Raw genomic sequence first — 22,364 nt, forward strand, 5'->3', positions numbered from 1 at the left:
GCTGGGAATCGAACCCGGGTTGCAGCGGTGAAAGTGCTGCACCCTAACCACTAGACCACCAGGGGCCCCCTATAAAAAGGTTACAGTCACTATTTAAATACTGTATTTGCTAACTGCTGTATTTTAAAAGTATCTACTTTCATCAGACACTTTCTATAACTGCCCATTAAATATATCATTAAGGTTTAAGATGTTTTCAGTGTTGTTTCCATGAACAAATAGTACAGATCTTACAACAAAAAATAAGTTTTAAGTATGTTTGGCTAACTTTTATCTTCTTTGGATGACCAACAAAAACCCTCCAGATTCAGAAAAAACCCTGTTCCATTCCATGGAACATAGAAGGTGCTTTCCTGTGTGATGAAAATAGTTGTAGGATTGATTATTTAGCTCTGCTTAATTACTTAATGTGAAAATAACTCTTTCTTATCACATGGTAAAAAAAAAGTAATTCCGTTATTTTGGACTCATTAGGTATCTTTAACTTGTTTTAATTATGCTTGGATGTCAGTCTGACAGTATTTTAAAAGGGCTGACTTACAGACACTAAGCAGTGTCCAGTGCTGAAATATGTAACTGTTCACTAGCAGAGAATCTTTTGCTTGGTGACTGATTCAAAGACATCAACTTCATACCAGTCACAGTTTGGCACAGACTCCATTTTATGTTCAAGACATTTTTAGTATTTCCCCTATTGTAGTAGAAGCTTTTTTATTTTGTTTTCTTTTTCCAAGATTACAGTGCCAGCTTGCATGACAAAAATACACATTTAAAGCTCTCAAGTAAAGAATAAATCTGAGAATAAATCATTACAGTCTTTTAAGATGCATCACTTGTCACACCTCTTTTAACTCCTTTGACTGTCAGGTTAGGTAGAATCCCACTCATCCTCGTTAGCTGTGCCAATTTAATCTCTAAACAGTAAGAGTAAAGTTATCTTGAAAATTAATAACTTAAACCTAAGTCAAGAAAGAGATAGTTAGTATGCTTTTATTGTTAAAATAAAAAGCTGTTCATCTTACAGTTATCTGGCAGGAGGTCTAGAGCCACCATGCTGAGGAAGCCTTTAAAGAACCACAGTGTTCAATATACCTTTATCATCATAAGGTATTTGCTTACATCTTCAATTTTTTGGCATATGTTAATTAATATGTTAAACTATAATTCTTATTTAATATTAATTACAAAAAAAGCAGTTAAGTTTATTCTTCTGAAAGGCATAGGCTGCCTTGTGATACTTAACTACAGGCTATGAAGGTTTCAAAGAAATCCAAGTGCAGAGGACAGACTATGACAGGTATGTATTTCTAACATGTTTGTAAACATTAGCAGAACAGCATTTTAAATACTATTTTTAAACCAATGTCTTTAGTGTGAAACCTACCAATGTCATGTCCAGAATACCACACAAAGCCTAAACCAGCATCATTCCCTAAATGGATGTCAGATTTATTATGTGATGCCAAGGGAGGCGAATTTTAAGACTGTGCAAAATTTATTATAGGATGTTTAGTCGAAGGACCAAAGATGAGGAAAAGGAGGAATTAAGATGAATCAAGCAGGAAAATGTGTGAGAAAGCGGAGGAAAAAGGGGAAAAATGGAATGGTTGAGTGTAGACAGGTAGCTGGACAGTTTGCCTCTCTCACTGTATCCTGCACTTGATCACCACAATCTATCCTGTATTTTTAATCCAATCCTATTTTTACCCATTTAATGTGTGTGCTTCCTACTCTGAATATGTGCATAAGCACTAACAAACCTTAAGCTGGATGAATTGATAAGTAGGATAAGAGGTCTGTGTGCCAGCCACTGGAGTGGAAACACAAACCTTTGGAGCTCATGCATGTATTTAAACCACGTGGAAGAAAAAAAACCCTACAAACCCAAACCAAACCCAAAACCTCCAAACCATTTGGAGCTAGTAAAGAAACCACCCCATGCTAAAAGGAAATGGTGTATTAAGAACACTCTTCACACCGAACTTGGATTGGTTGAGACAGAAACAGTTCAGTTTTGAATTCAACAATGGAACCCTCCAGCATATGCAGGAATTAACCAAGTATTATATATAGGGAAGCAAACATTAAATTTTATATTTTATGATAAACTCTGCATTCAGATCTTGTCTTCTCATATAGCTCAAAATTCGTAACTCAAGGAGTGTGTGCTATATACACACTATATACACACTTCTCCAATACTTACTTTTTCTTTGTCCTCCAACAATGCATGATTTTTGTAGATCAACACAACGCATTTCCATGCAGTTTTCTAGCAATCCGCTGTGTCCACAGGTACAAATCTTGTAACAACCAACATCACCAGCTGAGGATGGCACCTGGATAAGTGTACCTTGGCGGACAATAAAATCAGAGGCTTCTCCCAGTTTGCAGCCTGTGTACAAGGAGAAATTTTAGCTCATATTTAGTAAATACTTCGACAAGTGCCACTACTGCTACTATTCTATGACTTGTGAAAAACATAAGGTGTTCCTAGAGCAGCCTTGCTCTTGCTCTTTAAACAAATTCATTTCATAGAGGCAACAAGTAGCAGAAGTAGAGGATACTTGCTTGAGACAGTGCTCTGAAGTACCTGTGAAAATGGTACTTTAGAGAAACAGACTTGTTATTCCAACAATTCTCAAGTATTTTAGACTTTTTTCCACAGTTCTGTAGTAGTATGAAACATAGGTTATATGATAAATGCCACATATGTTTCACTCTCTCCAATACAGAATCTGAATTAAGGGGTCTCACAAGCAAAGCCCAATCATTTCCCCTCTCTCACATATTTTATTCCTCCCTACTTGTACCTCTTAAGTGAACAGTGAAGGGCTTACAAGTAGATGTGAAGTGGGAAGAAACGGAGAAAAAGCAGGAAAAGTGGATTTTAAAGAGAAAGAATGGAAAAGAAAAGTGGTTTTAAAAATTGCAAAGAAAAATAATAACATAAATAGTAGGTTAAAATAATACTGTAAGTGATGAACTGCAACAAATCCTCTGCAACTTTCAGCCAATAAAAAGACTGAATTCAAACATAAAAGTCACTGTCCAACCTTTAGAAGAAGCAAATTGTCTCTTCAACAGCTCTGTGTGAGCTTTTTTTCAGATGACTTTGAATGACATTTGCAGCAAGTGAAAACAATACAACCTCTACAGTAATAATGCTCAGTTTTTCAGGAAAGTAAAATTATTTTGTAAGGGTTATAGAAACCAAACCAAACCAATGTCCCTGGGTTCACATGAAGAATGAACTTAAGTCTATCCTCACTTTTAAAAGAGCACAAGTATTGCAGATGTACAAGTGAAGCAAAATCCAGCTTTCACCTGTAATTAAAAAACACTGGAGAAACTGCTGATCAGCCACAGAACTGCTGGAACAAAAGAGGCTCAGAGAACTGATGTGAGACAGTTATGGCAATGTTCTCTAGCACCTCCTCTAGAAAGGAGGCTGCTTCATGCAATTCAGTTTAACAATCAGTGTCGCTCTCACTCGCTCAGTCTCTCCCAATACACGTGTTCAAGTGGTCACCAAATAAAAACTTTCTGCTTCAAGAAGTACAGGTGATCTCTCATGTCACTGAATGATACCTTTTGCTTTAAAGAAAGCGGAAAAAGTGTGGCAAGTACTACCAGATTTAAGGTGGAACAATGAAAAGGCTGTAGAAGTTGGACATCGCAGAGTCTCACACTTCCTTTTGTAAATTTGGCCCTTGTTATGAACACCATCCAAGCCTGACATTCCAAAGTTAGGCAGCTGAAACTCATTTTACATGAGGTTTTCTCCCCAGTCAGCTCACAATTACACACGGTGCAGAAGTTAAGACACCACCAGTTTTTTCATCATCACAATTATTATTAACTTTATTTCAAGTATTAAACTGTTCTTTTCTCAACCCATGGGTTTTACCTTTTTCCTGATTCTCCTCTCCAGGCTGGGGGTCGCTGGAGGGGAAGGTAAAATAGCTGCAAGGTACTTAGGTGCTGACTGTGGTTAAACCATGGCACAGCAATTCACTCTAAAACCTTCAAGAGAATTTCAGTAACATATGTTTATCAGTAAAATTCAGGTAAATAGAATTCCAAAAACGCTTACCTGGCACGCACAAATATGGAAGACACAGCTCTCCAGATTGACATCCTTTTCTATTTACTTCACATAACTGATTAGCTGCACATGGATTTGGATTACATGGATGTGTAACATCTTCTACAATGTTACCTAAAGAACTTGGGCCTGAAAACAGAATATACAGCATCTCTATTGATTTAAATGAGGTTTATTTTCCTTCAGTAAGGCATGGAATTTCTTACATCCAGTGAAATCATACCTCTTACAATTCTGTGAAGTCTTATTTTTTTTTAAATTATAGTTGTAGGAGCTTGGCATGTCAAGATAGTTAACTTATTTCAGTAGCTTAGTCCTCAGCTCTGGAAATAATGACCCAGATGATTCTTCACATGCAAAATATATTTCCTCTATCTTGTTTCTCCACTCATTTTCTCCACATGACAAATACAAACTGACAAGGACTGGCAGTTCCATAGTCAGTGATTAACAAATTAGAGGTTTCCAGCACACCTGAAGTTTGACCAAGTCCTATCAAGTTTATCTATCATTGATAAACATTTGTTTCTGTTTTCCCTTAAACTCATTATTAATCCTCTCCTGTTACAAGATTATAGGGAAGACAACACTGGAAAGCAGCAGCTAAATGGAAAGAAGAAACCAAAGTTTCAATACTTTGTCTCTCTGGTAACAATTTATTTATCGAGGCATGCTTTCACTAACCAAAATGTTAGTATTTTCAGAGTTTCTGGGATTCCGAGAAAGAAATACCAAAATTTAATTTGGAAGAAGGTCTAAAACAGACAAATCCTATAAAGCTAAAAAAGGTCTAAATCCTAAAGAGATTAATATGCAATAGGAAGTAGTAATAGGGTAGAGCAGTTTTGGAAAAAAATGTAAAAAGATGCATTTAAATGAAGCCTAGAATCAAAATGAAATTTTATTAATAGAATGGTGTCCCACACTGAGGGAGAAGACATGCTAGAAGAAAACAAGAGTCACAAAACCTTAATTCTTCCATATAGCTACTAAACTTGTGTTCTATTGCCCCAAGGGTTAATTTGGTTTTTCTGGTTATTCTAACTGCACAGTTAAAGAACGGAGCTTATCTACTGGGCAAAGTGTAATTCTGTATATCAAGAAGATGTGCTTTAAATCATGTGTATTTTCAAGCAGCTAAAAATCATTGATGTTAGATAATACATGTTAGTGTGCTTGTACTGAACATATGATGTCCCCAAAAGAGAAGTGTGGTGGGTTAGCCTTGGCTAACAGCCAAACTCCCACCCAGTCCCTCACCCCAAAGCCGATGGGTGTAGAAAATAGGTAGCATAGGAACAGAAAAGATTATGGGCTGAAATAATAGGGAGATTGCCTAAGAATTACCATTGCAGGCAAAACTTGACTTGGGGAAAATTAGTTAAATGTATCACTAACTAAAATAAATATCTAATTACATAATAGATAATGGGGGGGAAAACCCAACAAATATTAAAGCAACTTCTTTCTTCCTCCCTTTCCCAGGCTCACCTTCACTTCCTTACTCTAGATTTCTCTGCAGTAGGGTTTGAGAAGCAGGAGGAATGATGGTGACTATGGTCAGCACACAGCAGTTTCTTCAGCTGCTCGTTCCTTCACATACCTTTCCTCTGCTCCAGCATGGGCTCTCCATGGGCTGCAGCTTCCTCCAGGGAATACATGGGGCCTGAGGTCCCCCAGGGCTGCCTTATGGATATCTGCTCAGCCAACTCCTCTGACCTTGGTGCTAACCTCTGTTGTTTCCTACTCTGCCTGTTCCCTTCTCCTCCAACTGTCTGGTACTTTCTGCATTTTTAAAAAATTTTTTTCACAGGGGCACCACAAACTTGGCAAACTGGCTCAGCTTTGGCCTGTGGTGGGCTCATTGTGTCTGGCACAGTGCAGCCCTGATACTTCCCATACAGCCTCAGCAGCCTCCACTGCTACCAAAACAACCTTGCCACATATACCCAATACAAAAAAGAATAAAGGTAATGAGCTATGGCAACTTGAAAATTCCCATTTCCTAATACATTAAATAAAATGTCTCAAATCCAATACAATTTTATTTTAAAGAAATAATGAAAACTAATAAAAGTAATGATAAGCATTCAAAGTATCTTGGTTTCTAATTTTGCTGCACAGGCATGTTGATACTTACTCAGGTAAGTATCCAATGGTATACAGTTCTCCAAGTCATCTGTTGGAGATAAGAGCTCACAAATACTCTCAGCTGAGTGACCTTCAGGGAATTTATTATGATCTCCACACTTCTTCAGTATTTCCACACAATCTGATCTTCAGATAAATAAAGAAACAGAATTTCATCAACACTATTTGAAGAAAAAAGATCTTATATGAAAAAGACTTCTTTCTACATTATTCTCTTCCCTGAATCCACAACTTTCCCCTTCTGCCTCACAACAGAGTGTTCAGATATATGCTACATTTTATACAGTGGGAAGGAACAAATTTGTGACACAAAGACAGAAACTACTGCTAATAGTACTTTGGGATGGGTGATCTTCATTTTCTATGCTATCATAGGCATGTATCTTCCAAGACCAAGGATTTCCTTAATTTACTAATGTCTAATATGAGTTGAACTCTGCCTTACTACCTGTACTATTAATTGCTCTCTTTTCTACCCAATCACCTATTTTCAAAATTTTTTTTTAAAAAATAATCTTCTTTTTTCAGACCTTTCTGTCAGCTGAAAACCACCAGTAGGTCTCAAAACAGAAAAACGAGGTAAGGTTTCAGACACCATGGAAAGCCAAAAAAACCCAAACAATAAATCCACTTTCCAATGAACGCCCCTCATTAACAGGCATTTACAGTGATGGAGATTTAAGCAGTGGCAACTATGAAACTTAATATTCCTTCCATGTTTGCCTTGCCATGTTTTCTCAACAGAGATCAAACACAGTTCTACAGCAGCTTTTCAGTTCTCATTAAAATCCTTAGTAGAACCTATAAACTGTTCCCTCCCCACCCAGTACTTACTTGCAGATAATACTTCCTCTAGATTTGCTGTGGCAAGGTTTAATCTGCAGCGAGCAGGCAATTGCCTTCCACATTTCTGGTTGGCATTTTTTAATATCAAGCACAGGAATACTTATAAATGGCATCTTAATACTTCCTTTTTCCCATAGCTTCATGTCATTCATGGCTCCCTGGTCTGACTGAGTATTGCAGCTCCTAAAAAGTTCTGTTGGCCTTAAAAAAAAAGAAGATAAGATATGGCATGTACACAAAAAAAAAGAGAAAATACCACACATTTTACCTTTCACCATATGAATTCTAAACCTTGATATGGCTTGCTTTTTATGATATACAAGAAATTAATCCCTTCCATAATTAAGCAAGATTAAAATCAATCTGAAATCTGTCTTTAAGGAAAACAAGCTCTTTAGGACTCAAGGTTGAAACTCCCTTCTCATCGCTATATCTTGGATCTTAAATATTTCTTACAGGAAGTTGACTTAAGAGCAAATATCCCAGATACCCCAAATATCTATGTGTATGTTTCCTGGTGAATCACTAATGCAAGTTGATTTATCATTTATATTTACTCAGGCTTGTGATTCTACTACTTATATAATGCTCATGCCACTGCATATTATTAAAAAAAAAAGCCAGTGATCTCTAATAGCTAATAAAATCTTTTTTTTTTAAAGTCTAGCTATTTAATTTGTAACCTTGCAATTACTAATTCAGACACCACTTTTAAGTCATGCATTTTGTCATATAGAGTATAAACCTACAAAAATGTCTCCAATAACAGGAATTTTGAGAATGAGTAACATGTAAATTTAACAAGCAGTTTAACCTTATTTATAACACACAACATTTCAGTAATCATGGCTTACTTGTCTATACAGAAAGACAGAGGAATATGCTGCTAATATGTAGTGACATTTTACAACTTCATGGGTTAGCTTTTACTCTTGTAAGTTTTGTTATATCTCTTGTTAAATACATTTCTAAATGTTCATTCTAGAAAAAATTATTTATTTTTAAATTAACTAAAAACATATTTGCAGAAAGACAGCTACATACAATCTCAAAATAAGTCTGAAAAACATTTATTTTTTAAATCAAAGCACAGGAATTCCTTTATAAAATATTCAGTGTCTCTCTCCTACCTGTTATTAAAATTAGTGCAGTAAGTAAGATTTCTACAGCCCAGCTGACAAGGTTCTCGTACATCTGCTAAACAGGTCAACATGGAAACTTCAACTGCATTATACTCACAAAAGCGATCAAATTCTTGCCAGCTCTGTGAATTGCCCCAGCTCGTGCTATAAAGTTTAGTGCAGAGCTCTCTGAAAAAAACATAGAGATGAAGAAAATAAAATGAAAAGAACAGTAGGCACTCAGATATAGCAGAGCCCATCATTTCTTTGCTGGTCACAACAGCCTATACTTGCCATAGAAGACTGTTTTAGAGCCCGGAAAGTCTGCAAGGGCATCCAAACATTGTGCTCAAAGAAAATAACCCCTCTTTGTGTTTTCTAAGTTTCCATTTTGCCTAAGAACGTGAACAAATCTTTGAGCTAGTAAGACTGAAAGACTTCAGAATATAAAACCATAATATCCAATAAAACTGTAATAGCTGGAAACCGAACTTATAACTTTGAGGTGAGAACTAGCCCAGTTAATTTTACTTGTAATAAATCTAGGTTGACATCATAATGAGCAACTTGTAATCCCATCCTTCAGCTTCAAATAACACTTTCTTCTCCTACAGAAATGACTGTCAAACAAAACACATTCCTTCTTTTGCGCAGATGTTTGAAACAGGGGTACTGCTTGTTGCTTTTGTTTGAGATGTTTCCTGGTGTCAGCAACAATCAACTCACTTTATTCACAGCAATATCCTACAAGCTGCCACTGTTCCCATCCCAGCTGAAGGTATGAAACTTCATTGTGCTATTAGATCTCCTTTGTGTTGAAAACTTGAAGGAAGGATCCATTTTTAGAACTCATTGTCAAAGCAAGCGAGTAGAAGATATTGTATCAACTGCCTATGCTACAACGTTCTAAGAAATAACAACTCCAGGGCTCTACTACTAAACTCATTATTGATCCTGCTAATTCAGGATCTGTTGTTTTGTTACTGGAAACTTTTTTTATCAAAGGAAGCAACAGCTCAGAAATCAAAGTTTGCAACTTATTTAGATATATTGATGCATTTAAAATGCAATCATCTGTTTTTAACGTGGACAGAAAATCACGCTAAACTAAAAATGCTTCTGTAACAGTTTTTTGCAAGCATGCAACTATTTTCTGAAAACCTTTGGGGTTTTTTCAATGTTGGGATAGCTAGTTCCCTTATTTAATTACTAAATAACCTAGGTTATTTTTCATTGACAAAAATGAGAAGAGCATCTAGTAAGGAACACTGCTAAGGTTTTAACATGAAGTAACCAGACACTTGAGAGTTTGTCCTCTTGGTTCTGTTGAGTTCTGGTTAAGACCTCTTGACCAGAGGTTGCAATATTGGTTATTATGACCACAAACATAGTATAGGTTTTGTTAACTTACTGCATCTGCTGTAATAAGCCAGTGCTAAATGTGAGAAAGAGTTGAACCCTCTTACAGAAAGTATGTTTTGAGATATAAAGTATTGGACAGAATAACTATCTAAACCTGTATTTTTTCTCAGAATTCTAGAAATTTTTATCTGACATACATAGCAAGATTCAAGCAAAGGTCTGAAATGAGACAAATTCTGAAGGATTTTCACAGTTGGAAATGAGGGTAGGGAGATACTGACCTACATGTGGAAGAATTTGCTTTAGAACAGCAATGGAGCTTGGCTCCATCGAGGCCTGTTGAAGGTGGAGGGTGCACAGTGACTCCTGGGTGAACAGATCTTGAACTCTCAAGAAAACATTGCCAAAGTGGATCCTGAGGGAGGGGCATTGTTTTACAGCCTTCTATAAGTCCATCAACAATTTCAAGCTCTGTTTTCATTGACATTAAAATTCTTTTACAAGCAGTTTGACACGCATAGTCTTCTGCTCTATCACAGCAGTACAAACCTGTTAAAAATTTAATAAATAATGGTCAAGCATACAACAACATTCAAAATGCATGGTATAACAGCCCTCAGAGAAAAAGTGCTTGAAGGGGGCTTCTTCCCCTCCAAAGAATCTCAAATAACATTGCTTCTCTAAAATGCATACAGACCAACTATGGAAAAAAAAAGAACACAAAATCAATATGTAAAACTTAAAAATAAATAAAAATCAACAATGCACCTAAACCCAAAAGTTATCAGTATAGAAATTCATATAATTACAGTTATAACACAGAAATGCATTAATACAATTTATACAATAGTCTTATACAATAACACATTTTATATAAAACGTACATACAGTCCTCATTTTTAGTATCTTTTATAAATTTCAGTAAAGAAGGATTTTTTTATACTTACTATCTGTAGGATTTCTCATTGGATATGACTGTGTATAGTTGTTCACACAGTGTATAAGCTGAGGGCTAATAGATGCACAGTAATTTTCAACTGCTTTAATTTGTGAAGGACCAGGAGAAGAGTCTGTCCGAAAAATTGCTTGACAATATTCCCGGCAGTTTGTGTGATGACCTGCATAACTGCAACAGACTGACCCCACTGGGGAAGCAAACAAACATAGAAAATGTATGGGTTCCTATGCAGAGAAATGAAGAAGTGAGCATGACTGTACAACACACAATGATGCTCAAGCTAGTACCGTGGGGAAAAAAAAATAAAAAAATGCTATGCTCTATTAAAATACCTTTGTCTACAAAATGACTGGAAATATCTGTAACTAGCCAAATTACATTTCCTTGTTTGGCAGAAGAAAAAAGTCACTAAAGCTGCCTTGAACTCAAGTTCAAGAGACCAGCGAGCCAGCTGAATCTTATCTTCAGCTATTCTGTTCTTATTTAAAGTAACCAGACTTGTCCTACAATTGAATTATTAGAGAAATACTACTAATAAACAAATAAATATGAAAGTAGTATCATTCAAAAAAAGCCAGAGAGATGGTAATATGATTCACCCATTTTTGGTATGTTGTTAAATATATATAATAGTTCTTGAGAACTATTTCTACCAGATTGAATTCTGAGACACTGATTTCATTTTATATAGACAGATATCAGGCAATAAAACACTTGCATGGTTCTTCACAATTTCGACTCTGCATTTAATTTTGCTACTTAACACTCATCAAATGAACAAAGCAGAAAGAAAAAATGACAGAAAAGACAAATACAAATACAGAAATTAAAAACTGATGTAAATGATATCACAGAATATGCAGAGTTGGAAGGGACCCACAAGGATCATTGAGCCCAGCTCCTCCCTTAATCACTTGACTAAGACAATTTATGCATGTGGTTTGTCCTTCTATGGAACTGAATCCATGCGTTTGTGTAAATGTACACCTCCACAGTTTCTTACATTTTAGAGAAAAAAGGATAGAATGACATAAAAGATAAACAAAACAATCTAGTATATACTTACTTTCATTTCTGTTAATACAACTAAAGAGAGCATTCTGAAATCAAAACAAAAACAGTGTTACAAGCCAGAAAACTTTGAATAAATATTTGTGTCCAGTCATTTTTGATAATGAGCAAATAAATCTTTTGTATTATTTGCTCCAATTGGATTGGATTAAAACAAAAGCACTACACAAACAGTGAAACCAGGAAATCAAAAGATCAGGGGTCACTTGAGTTCTGTGTGTACTCATAATAAATAAATACTCAAGATAAATAGTCAAGCAAGCAAAGAAATTGGAAGACTTTCCTGGACTAACTTAGAAACAGAATGCTATATTAGGGTGTCCCAGTACGTTTGGTTGGTTGGTTTGGGGTTTTTTTAAGGACAATAATTTTAAAGATTCTATGGGAAAAAAAAAAAGAACTCTGCACAGATGCATACATGCAAATAGAAAATCTCAACACAACAGCTCCACAACAATACACCTTAAATGCTAAAGCATGCAGTCAACTCCCTCAAACTGCAGCCAAAAGGCACAGCTGGGGGAACATACATATTAAATGACAGAAGAAGGGAAATGCACACACCCTGCTGGTTTGTTTCATAGGTCTCTAATCCACGGAGCAATCATAGAATGGTTTGGGTTGGAAGGGACCTTTAAAGGTCATCTAGTCCAACCCCCTGACATGGGCAGGGACACTTTCCACTAGACCAGGTTGCTCAAACACCCATCCAATGGGGCCTTGAACACTTACAGGGATGGGGCACCCACAACCTCTCTGGGAAACCTGTTCCAGTGCCTCATCACCTTCATCATAAAAAAATGTCTTCTTTATACCTAGTCTGAATCTACCCTCTCTTAATTTATAATCATTAACCCTTGTCACAACAAGCCCTGCCAAGAAGTTTGTCCCCAGCTTTCTTGTAGGTCCCTTTAGGCACTGGAAGTTGTCATAAGGTCTCCCTGAAGCCTTCTCTTTTCCAGGCTAAATAACCCCAGCTCTCTCAGCCTGTCCTCATAGGAGAGGTGTTCCACCTCTCTTATCATCTTTGTGGCCCTCCTCTGGACCTGTTCCAACAGGTCCACAACCTTCCTGTGCTAAGAACTCCAGACCTGGATGCAGTACTCCAGGTGGGGTCTTCACCAGAGCAGAATAGAGGGGTAAAATCACCTCCCTCAAGACTATTGAACTCTTGCCCAAAACAACCAGTCTTTGCCTCACTGAAAAGGTACATTTCTTAAAAAAATTAGATACTGCATATAAGCTTTCTGTACCTCTATGAAAAGATGAAATCACGAGCTTGAAATTCCAAAATGTAGTTGCCAATTATCAAAGACTTTAAAATTACATGATTGTGAAATAGAAGAGATATTTGAACTACCTCCACACCTGATCTCTACACTTGTCAGAACACCAGATTATAAAAAGTGATCAAATGCATTAAGGTACATTAAGTGACAAAACGCAATCCCCATCTTCATAAAGTTTCTGATCTCCATTTCCCCTATCCCTATCATTAAACAAAATTGTGTTTTACATAGAAGAGAGAATCTAGAGAAGAAAACAGAAACATTGTCAGATTAATCCACAAACATAATGTGGCATTAAAGTCTTGCTTCAGTACAGGAAAGTACCAGATATGCTACTACCTCTACCTAAGACAAGGAAGAGAGCTCAAAATGCAGACCTAGTTTAAGCTCTGTAGTTCATTAGATTATGCATGTATGTTAGTTACTAGTATTTACCGCATTGCAGAGAAGTGGTTATCCCAAATAATCTTTGTGGTATTTTTGTGAAAATCTGCCAGGAATGGGCAGGGCTCAAGACCAGGCTGGATGGGACATTGAGCATCCTTATTTTCCCCACTGCAGACTAGGTAGGGTTACAGAGAAAAGTGAATATCAAAGTGATCAAATCTCCCAGTGGCTAACTCATAAGAATACCAGTCACTGCAACATCAGAATGCTGAGAATTTCCTCTCCACCAGCTCGCTCACGTTCAGTCACGCTGAGTATAGAAGGGCAATTACGGAATGTATCTCTCTTAGCAGCAGCACAAACAAGGAGTCTCACGTCTACAAGGCAGCTTCAGTACACAATTCACACTTTCCCTGTCCCTTACCTTCAGAGGCATCTTACAGCCTGACACCAGAATCAGTAAATATTGTAAAGTCTGAACTTCTTATTCCATTGAAGCGCTGCTCAGTAAGCAAGTGTATTCCACTAGAGAACCAGAGAATTTGACAATCTCGCTTTCCCTTTTTAAATTTTGCTCATGAAAGTTTTCTGACTACCTCAGGAAAAACATGATTCTTTTTAAAATGTTCTTTATTTTCATAGCTATCTTCATTCTCTTTTCTGTTGTTCATTTAAGAGTAAACACTCCAGAACACAGACTGGTTCTCTATGCATGAATTAGCATTCAAATGAATTAACTTTCCTGCATATATAGTTCTGATGAAAATCTGAAGAGCTAAAAGAATTATTTACTGTACCAAAAGATTGAAGACTCACATTTTATATTAAATTTGAAAAACTTCAAGCCTTGATGTTTCAGTTTTTATCATCTCATTAATGATGTTATTTTATGCTGTAATTTAAATCCCAAGTTCCAACTTGCCAATTACTTTTTATGCCACGTAAATCATATTGCTACCATCCTGTTTTCTATAGTCTCTATTACATCACCTTTTGGATAATATCTTTTTAGATAGTGAAATAACAGTTAAACATAAGATTTTGAAGAGGACAGTCTCAATACTGTAATGATCAGCATAAAATTTCTTCTCTTAACAGTCAGAAATTAATTTAAACCTTGGATAAGTCATGGTAGATGTGGCACTGAAATAATGACCCTAAGAGAAAAAACACAAATCTAACTTGAAAATTTAAGTTATTTTTCCATGAACAGCAACTACTTATAATTTTAGTGATCATGAAAAAGGAACAGGTTTATTGAGTACACTTCACACAAAAATTGAAAAATCTGCCTTACATAAAAAAAAACCAAAACCCAAACTTCACAAAGTAACAATTCAGACATTTTATTTTCATTCCAAGAATATCCCCTACCAAATTTTAGATCTTTTCTCCCAAAAGCATGGATACTGCATAATTTCTATGAGACTAAGAATAAATTTGCAGCAACATTCCTCATCCCAGTAGCGACTTTTCATCCAATTAACTTTAGATTTTCCCTCTTTACAACACACAAAGCGAATCGTGTAATTCATCCATCTGTTTAACACAGATGAGGGACAAGAGAATTAAGGGAAAAAGAACATGTAGACAGAGTCACCATCCTACATCTGTAAAGAACAGATTCATACTGTTGCCTTAAAGGTTCATGTAATTTTTACAGCACCACACATCCTTCTCTATGGATGCCAGCCACCGGTCATCAGAAAGGCACTGTTTTGATGTGGCCACCCGGTTTCTTTGGGACCTTTCATATATGAAAAGAGAAACAACTGTCAGATAGGAGTTGCCATGCACAACATCTCTCTGACCCAAAACTGACTGTCCTCAGAAGCTGCTGGAATTAGACTTCTCCACACCCACCCTGTATCAAGCACTAGCAGGTGGCATACAAACCAGCCAGGTAGAAAGCAACACCGTAACTTTACTACTTAATGCACTGGGACTGTAGAGGCTGCTGGAAAGTCTGAAGTCTGTCTGTCATGGTTACACCCAAGTAGTTGATCACACTGTTAGCACAAACAATACTTAGATTTATATTGTAATACTGCAATAAACTCAGATAAAAACTGTCATGATATTTAAAACTTGGATGATACAAAAAAGTGATTAAAAAGCAGTTCAGGCCAGTGTCAGTGGCCCTGTTTGCTCAAGGGACACAGAAGAGAGGAGAATGTTGAGGAGATTAAGGTGTCTACTAATGTACCTACTCTAAGGAAGGGTTTGAGTTGAGACAAAATTATCTTCTCACAGCAATTTTACACACCAATTTCATATAGGCAGGATGCCCTAACCAGATAGTAAGTATTCTTTTTATTTTAGAAGTATTTTAAAACTGTAGTTCCACAGACTGCTGAATTGCTGTAATTGTCCTTGTATTTCTGTTAAGAGGAGGTGGTCTAACTTCTCTTTTCTACCTTGTTTACAACTCTTCTGTCCCTGTTCCCAGTTGTACAGTCTTATGTATGCCTTTACATCACCTTTACATCATCTTCTCATGACCTGATCTTTCTCAGTAGCCCTGCTGAAAACTCATGTTTCTCATCTCCTAGTGTTTTAATTTACCAATTTCAACAGGCAACACTAAGCTAGAATAGAATAGAACAATCTTTTTTTAGATACCATCTTTTAGAAGGACCTGCCAGATGCCAGAGGTAAGAAGTATATTTGTAGGGCTAGCATTGGGAGGGAACGTGTGGAAAAATTGCAGTCGCAGAAAGGCATAGGAAGAACTTCAGCTGCACTGAGTTATTACAGCAACTCACCATATTTCACAAAACTGTAAGTGCCTGCAGCCACCACAGAATACAGTGCCAGTGAGGGTGCTGACTTTGCTTTTTGTGTAGGTCTGGATAACTGTTCAGTTACCCAAAAAGTACAGGTACACATGTGAGGAGTGTAGCTATAGAGACATGAGGGAACATAAAACAAGAATTAATGTCTAATAATCTGTTTGTAAATAAAGCTGGTAACAGCATTAGACAGGCAGTCTGATTTGAATTACTAACCATAATTTCATTTTAGAACACAAGGTTGATGCCTATCTCTAATAAAGTAGTTCTCATATTTAAGAAATCACAAGCTTTTTTTCCCACTCAAGCATCCTTCTGCTATTGAACTGTCAGAACAGAAAGAGAGAGAAAACAAAGCAAAAGAGAGATATAGGCAAGGAAAACCAAACCTAAATCAACCAACCAAACACAAACACCAAAAGAGGAGAAAAGGATGTTCTTTTTAAAAGAACAACCAAATCATCAAGATTTAGGAAAATGAGGGTAAAAAGTCAATACTGTGCACATACTCCATTTTCAGCTTGTGTTGAATATTAAATTACTAAGCGAACAAAGATGTCAATATTGAAATTTCTAAAACATAATGATTTGTTTTACTGGTGCATTAATCCCATCTTCCAGACTTCTCTTTTTTTTAAAGACAGATGTTTCTGAAACTGGTTATTAAAGTCAGTGACACTATAAGCAGAAGGAATGGAAAGTGGCAGGCAGACATGGGCAACAGAACCATGTACACCTTAAAGAAAAAAGTCTCAAAGATTTCTTTTTGGTGTTATGAAAATTGAAAAAGGCTACTGAGGTTTATCCACCAGAGAACACCGTTCAGTCTTCCTCACCAGAACCCTCTTGAAGAAAGATTTTAGCCAGTACTGCAGGACCTAACTGGTTTCGCTCTTTTTGGAGCTCATCAGCTGCAGGTAACGGCTCAAAAACCAAAATGCACACACCCAAACACAAACAGCACAGAACATTTTGCTGAAGGAAGAAGTCCTCCGCACTGTAAGACATGCTTTCATATTACAAGCACATTTATTCTAAATGGCTGCCTCTTCTGTTTTGAATGAAAAACGACAGCGAAGTTGCTCTTTCACACCAGAAATTAAAGAGTATTCTGCTAAAAACCCAAAAAAGATTATTTTCTTCCCTAAAAAGTATCATGGTATCTCTATGCTACTAACTTTGGCAGAAAAATAAGTTTAGTACTGTCAGCTTGGGCAACCTAACCACGACAAATATTTGAATCTAGATCCTATCCAATTAAGGCCATCTTAATTTGTAAGTATTATCTACAGTTAACAAATACACTAGTAATTTATTAAATTTAATAAAATGCACTCTATGCAATGAAAACCACGCTAATCTCTCCTTGACTTCATTTAATCTTCAAATTTATTGATAGAAAATAACTGATGACATACTAAGGTTTAGTGGAGTCAGCTGAAGCTGGTGAACATTCTAAGAACTTTAAAAGCTTGCAGTAATTAACAAGGCCAAGATTTTCAATTATGTAAGCCAGCGAAGAAGTGAGAACACTTGCACACTAAGGTAGAACAAAATCAGTGCAACTTAAATTTCGGCAAGATCATTGAGTGCTCTATCAACCTTCTTTGAACAGCAGAGAAGAGAGACAAAAGGAACCAGCAGATGACAACAACATTATCTACAATGTGTCAGAGTCCATCCTGAATTCCTAAAACAGTACTTCCAAAGGCCACACACACTCCAAATGCCTTAGTAGTTCATTAAAACTGTTTAGGAACCTTCAGCTAAACAATGTCGTAAACAGTTCCTTATTATCTATTGTCTCTGAGCAATTAGATACAGGCTAAAAACTGCTGACTGCATTTTTCAGCAGCAGTAATTAGTAGTCAGCATAAAGCAGGATCATATGACCCTAGACGATAAGACAAGCCAATACTGTAGCACAGTAAGTACTTCTCTGAAATACAGCACTTGAAGCTGCAGACATTGCATTTGAAGTTTCTGTGTTTAAAAAACTGTAAAAAACCAAAGTCAGATTAGGCTACAGAGTGCTCAAATCTGTGAGAGCAAAAATACCTTCAAACAGTACAGAGATATGAAAAGCATTCACTACCATGCATCAAAACTAGTTTTAAGAGTAGAAACCAAATAACTGGTGACATTCCCAGTTGTATTTTGACTGCTTGGCTGATGTTAATAGCGCTCAACTGCAGTAAAGCTCTCACAGTGCCAAATTAACCAGAGAAGTTTGAATGTCTTATTCGGAACACATGACGTAAAAACTGGAGTTCTTAGTGTGCAGAGAGGTGAATTCACAGTATGCAGTGTACAGACTCAAGAGCTGCAATCTAATGGAAATTTTAGTGCTACCCGTATTCCATGTAGTCTTTTAAAAAAACTGACCCTCCACTTTACATGAAACTTTTAAAATACGAAAATCAGAAAATCCTACATACAATCCACACCGTCTCCACTTCTTTTTTTCTTCTTTCTTTGACTATTACCTACCTTCTTTATAGCGGAAGATGAACAGGATAGCAGAAAGCTGGAAGAAGTAGTGAAAGATAAGAGAGCTGAGATACATAGAACTAGAGGAAAAATGAAGATGACAAAATGAGTATCTGAGAGGCAGAAGATGGGAAAAATGACTATCAGAAAAAATTCTTCAAAAGAAGGCAAATAAAATATCTTTTGGTAACACTTAAAAATACTCAGCAAGTTGTGTTAAATTTATCCATTTCTGTATGCAGTGCTACTTGAAAATAAAAGCTGTTTAACAGGACATGCAATCTTCAATGCACTGATCAAAAATTAATAGCTTATTCCAACACGATTCTTTTCTAAAATGTGTAAAATCTCCAAATTAAAAGAAACATACATATTTACAGTAAAAGTAACCCAGAAACATATGATCAGCAGAAAAAGCATCTTCAATTAATCTTGTGAAAAGCTGGCACATCAATGCTGAAGTGATTCTGCTACTATACAACCTGAGACTCCGCTTAGCAACTTCAAAACTTGGTGGCGCCTCCTGCTTGGAGTTTGTTTTTCTTCACTGCTCTGAACCCTATGTTCTACCCTTGAAGACTTACCTCATTCTTCACACTCACTAACAGTGGAAGATGAAGGGTAACTCAGGAAGTTGCTTCCCTAATCCCAAAAGATGACAGATAAGTACTACGCAGAGTTCAGTCAACTATTCTAGGCAGCTTGTGAAAATCCTCCAGGAAATCATTACGTGAGTATATAAGAAAGTTAAGAAAGCTGGTAAGTTATGAAAGTGTTTACTAAAAAGGGAATTACACTTTTACACCCTTAATTAATCTAGTTTTTACTTTTATGTCATGTACTTATATATTAAATACCTCAGCAACAGACTTGAGAGCTGATGAACAAGCACTATGATCTATACTGTAAACTAATTCTCAAGTTGGATCCTCATTTTTAGCAAAGTATGAATTCTTAAACACAAAGGCAAACACAGTATATATGACATTGTATTTATGTGATTCACGAGCTGTTTCTGATCTCATGTCACCTCTTTCAGTTTGAAGTAGCCGCTTCTTCCCCAGTTCAGTGTCTTCCCCAGCCGACCCCACCGAATGCAAAGTACGGTACTGGTCACAGACACAGAAGCTATTCACAGACTACAGAAGGAGCAGGACACACACACCAAAGCACCAGGAACTTTTTTTCTTTTTTTTTTTTTTTTTTAAAGAAAGGAGAAAGAATGTCTAGGGTGTGGGAAACTGCAGGTTCCCTCCAGAAGTATTTTGTGGAATCTCCTATCTTGGGTAAAACATCCTTGAACTTTATACAACCAAGGAGTCTCTTGAGAGCATTGTAAGTACAACTTTTTGTCCCATAAGCTCGGACACATAGTAATACCCATTGTCATAGAAAACTCTGTAACAACTAATGAACTACCACATCAGATACTTAATTTCTGTCCCTGACACACTATTTGTACCTACTACACCAAGTCCTCATTATAAAAGTTCTTTCCTTCTCCACCAGCCTGAAGACTGATTCCTTCTACTATAATTTTTCTCCCTCTCTTTCTCTTTTAGTGTTGCAGAGATAGAAAGCATTAAGGTTTTCTGTACAACAGCAAGATCACTCTTGATTAATTGCAAGGAACCCACTTTTCAAACTTCCAGATAAAAACTGGTAACGTAAATAAGATGACTATCACCATTTTGAAGTCATTCTTTTTTCTCTTACCTTTCCTCTCACGTTCTCCTTCAACCCATATTGGCCAACCTCCTACAGCAATGCAGAAAACCAGAAAAAAAGAAGGAAACAGACCAGCATAACAGAGGAGAAGCTTGCAGATGTTGAGAGTATAGCATATCATAGCATGACAGGAGACAGAACTACTTAAAATGAAAATTCATTTTTAAGAGAACAACCTATGCCTAAGTTCAACAATGAAGAGTCTAGGAAAATACTCTGTAGATTGTTTAGATAAAAGGACCAAAGGAAAAATAAAATAAAATAAAAAAGCAATTTACCACTTCCTGGAAAAAAACAGGAAAGCTGCTCCAATTCTGCTCAAATCAAGAGAACAGAAAATTGTCTGATATCCTGAATTGTTGATTATGAGCAGAACTGATGCAGGACTACCTAATTCAGGGCAGAAAGAAAAGGGGGTAGGAGGAATCTGATTCTTAATTAAGAAACAGATCAAAAGAAAAGCAGTCCTAGCAGAATAGCAATTCTACACACTGTGTTAAAAAGAACACAGGTAAAGGCAGATTTTTGAAGATACCCTGATAATTAATTCTATGAGCAGACAGTAAAAATAACTGCAAGCATTAACAGTTTCACTGATGTTACAAAAGAGTTATATATTTGAAATGTTTTACATTAAGATACTTAAAAGGCTATTCTTTCCTAAATTTATTTCTTTAGGTCACTTTTAAGCTGACTCTCTCACTGTTGAAGCTGAAAAGTTTCTGACAGAATGAATGATCACAATGAATGCTGACCTTGATCAAAACTCCTATGAAATAAACTTTCTTGGAAGCCATGTCTCCAGTTTGAAAGTTGCAACTTTTTCACTGAAATTAAGATATAAAAGCCAAGATCTTTTTACAGAGGACACTTACACTTTTACAAAAAATGTAGGGAGAGGTGATTTACATTTGGATGAAAATGAACATATCCAGAAATATGATTATAACAAGACAGGACTTTCCCTCTTCTACAGTATACTTTTTACAGAATTTATAAAACCATTGATTTTTAGTCAGATATGTTCAGACACAAACACATACCTCATATTCCTTCCTGCAGACCTTTAAAACATCATTTTTTGCAGAAGCCTGAAAGACAGATAAATTTCTCCATTTGTAGCAGAAAATAATAAAATCATGTTCCCATCTCCTTTCTCTTGTATGTACAGTACTATGGTTCCTACGGTCAAACTGCATTGCAGTCAAACTGCAGTCAAACTGCAGTCAAACTGCAGATCAGTTTGTTCTATAGAGTATTTCGTGCTCCTTTTTCATATGGCAGATATTCAAAACTATTATTACTACTAACATGTTACTTCAATAATTTAAAATACCTGGGTAAAGTCCAACCTTGGACCTATATCACCTTCTTCAAAATGCCTTCAAAACCCCCTCAAGTTTCAAGAATCAAAATTAAAATCCAAATATTTCCCATTATCCCTAATATTTGGGAAGTATTGGTATATGAGTATAAATGAAAATAATAGAAAATGTTTTAACCAGAGTCTGCTAAAGTACAAAATACAGCCAAGATTCTGAGACAGCAGAGTCTGCAATCAAATGATACAGCATCTGATTCGGAGAATAATAAGAAATGATGTAACAATCATAAGATCAAATTAAAAGCAGAATTTCATAGGACACTGCAATAAACAGAAGTGTTTTAATCAGGTCTGGAAAACACTTAAACATTAAGACAAATTCAAAAACTTTGATAGAAAATGAATTTGACAACAAACACATGTATCTTATTTTCAGAAGATCAAAACTACCCAGTTTGTTTACTCACTCCTCATCTCTTTATCACACTGCTCTGGGTACTCATGGCTCATCTCTTGCCATATAGTTTTAATGCTATGATTTCAGGTGAAAGTAGCATTGGGTTTTTTTATGACAACAATTTACAGTAGGCTGCTGGGTCAACATTAAGACACAACTTTGAATTTTAAGTACATATGTGCTCCACAACTGAGATACAAGGACGATGACAGATAAGAATATGCTCTTCGATTCTGAAGATGTTCTTAAAGTCACAGGTATATATTTGGGGGGAAAAAAT

At 36.3% G+C, this 22,364-nt stretch overlaps 1 protein-coding gene across 2 annotated transcripts in view; it reads right to left on the reverse strand.

Moving 5' to 3' along the window:
- RECK (reversion inducing cysteine rich protein with kazal motifs) overlaps nucleotides 1-22,364 on the reverse strand; it is a 51,685-nt gene that overhangs the window by 13,969 nt on the left and 15,352 nt on the right. The window contains exons 6-15 of one of the 2 annotated variants that reach the window (XM_017823431.1): nucleotides 21,347-21,394; nucleotides 20,292-20,333; nucleotides 11,613-11,646; nucleotides 10,536-10,733; nucleotides 9,870-10,137; nucleotides 8,236-8,415; nucleotides 7,094-7,306; nucleotides 6,249-6,385; nucleotides 4,097-4,237; nucleotides 2,207-2,395 (exon numbers count right to left, since the gene is read on the reverse strand). In XM_017823431.1, the coding sequence (XP_017678920.1) occupies nucleotides 2,207-2,395; nucleotides 4,097-4,237; nucleotides 6,249-6,385; nucleotides 7,094-7,306; nucleotides 8,236-8,415; nucleotides 9,870-10,137; nucleotides 10,536-10,733; nucleotides 11,613-11,646; nucleotides 20,292-20,333; nucleotides 21,347-21,394 (1,450 nt within the window). The remainder of the gene's footprint in view (nucleotides 1-2,206; nucleotides 2,396-4,096; nucleotides 4,238-6,248; nucleotides 6,386-7,093; nucleotides 7,307-8,235; nucleotides 8,416-9,869; nucleotides 10,138-10,535; nucleotides 10,734-11,612; nucleotides 11,647-20,291; nucleotides 20,334-21,346; nucleotides 21,395-22,364) is intronic. The other variant, XM_017823423.1, reaches the window with a different exon arrangement.

Source organism: Lepidothrix coronata, unplaced genomic scaffold (assembly GCF_001604755.1).
Source record: "Lepidothrix coronata isolate B3197 unplaced genomic scaffold, Lepidothrix_coronata-1.0 Scaffold3, whole genome shotgun sequence".
Lineage (NCBI taxonomy): Eukaryota > Metazoa > Chordata > Aves > Passeriformes > Pipridae > Lepidothrix > Lepidothrix coronata.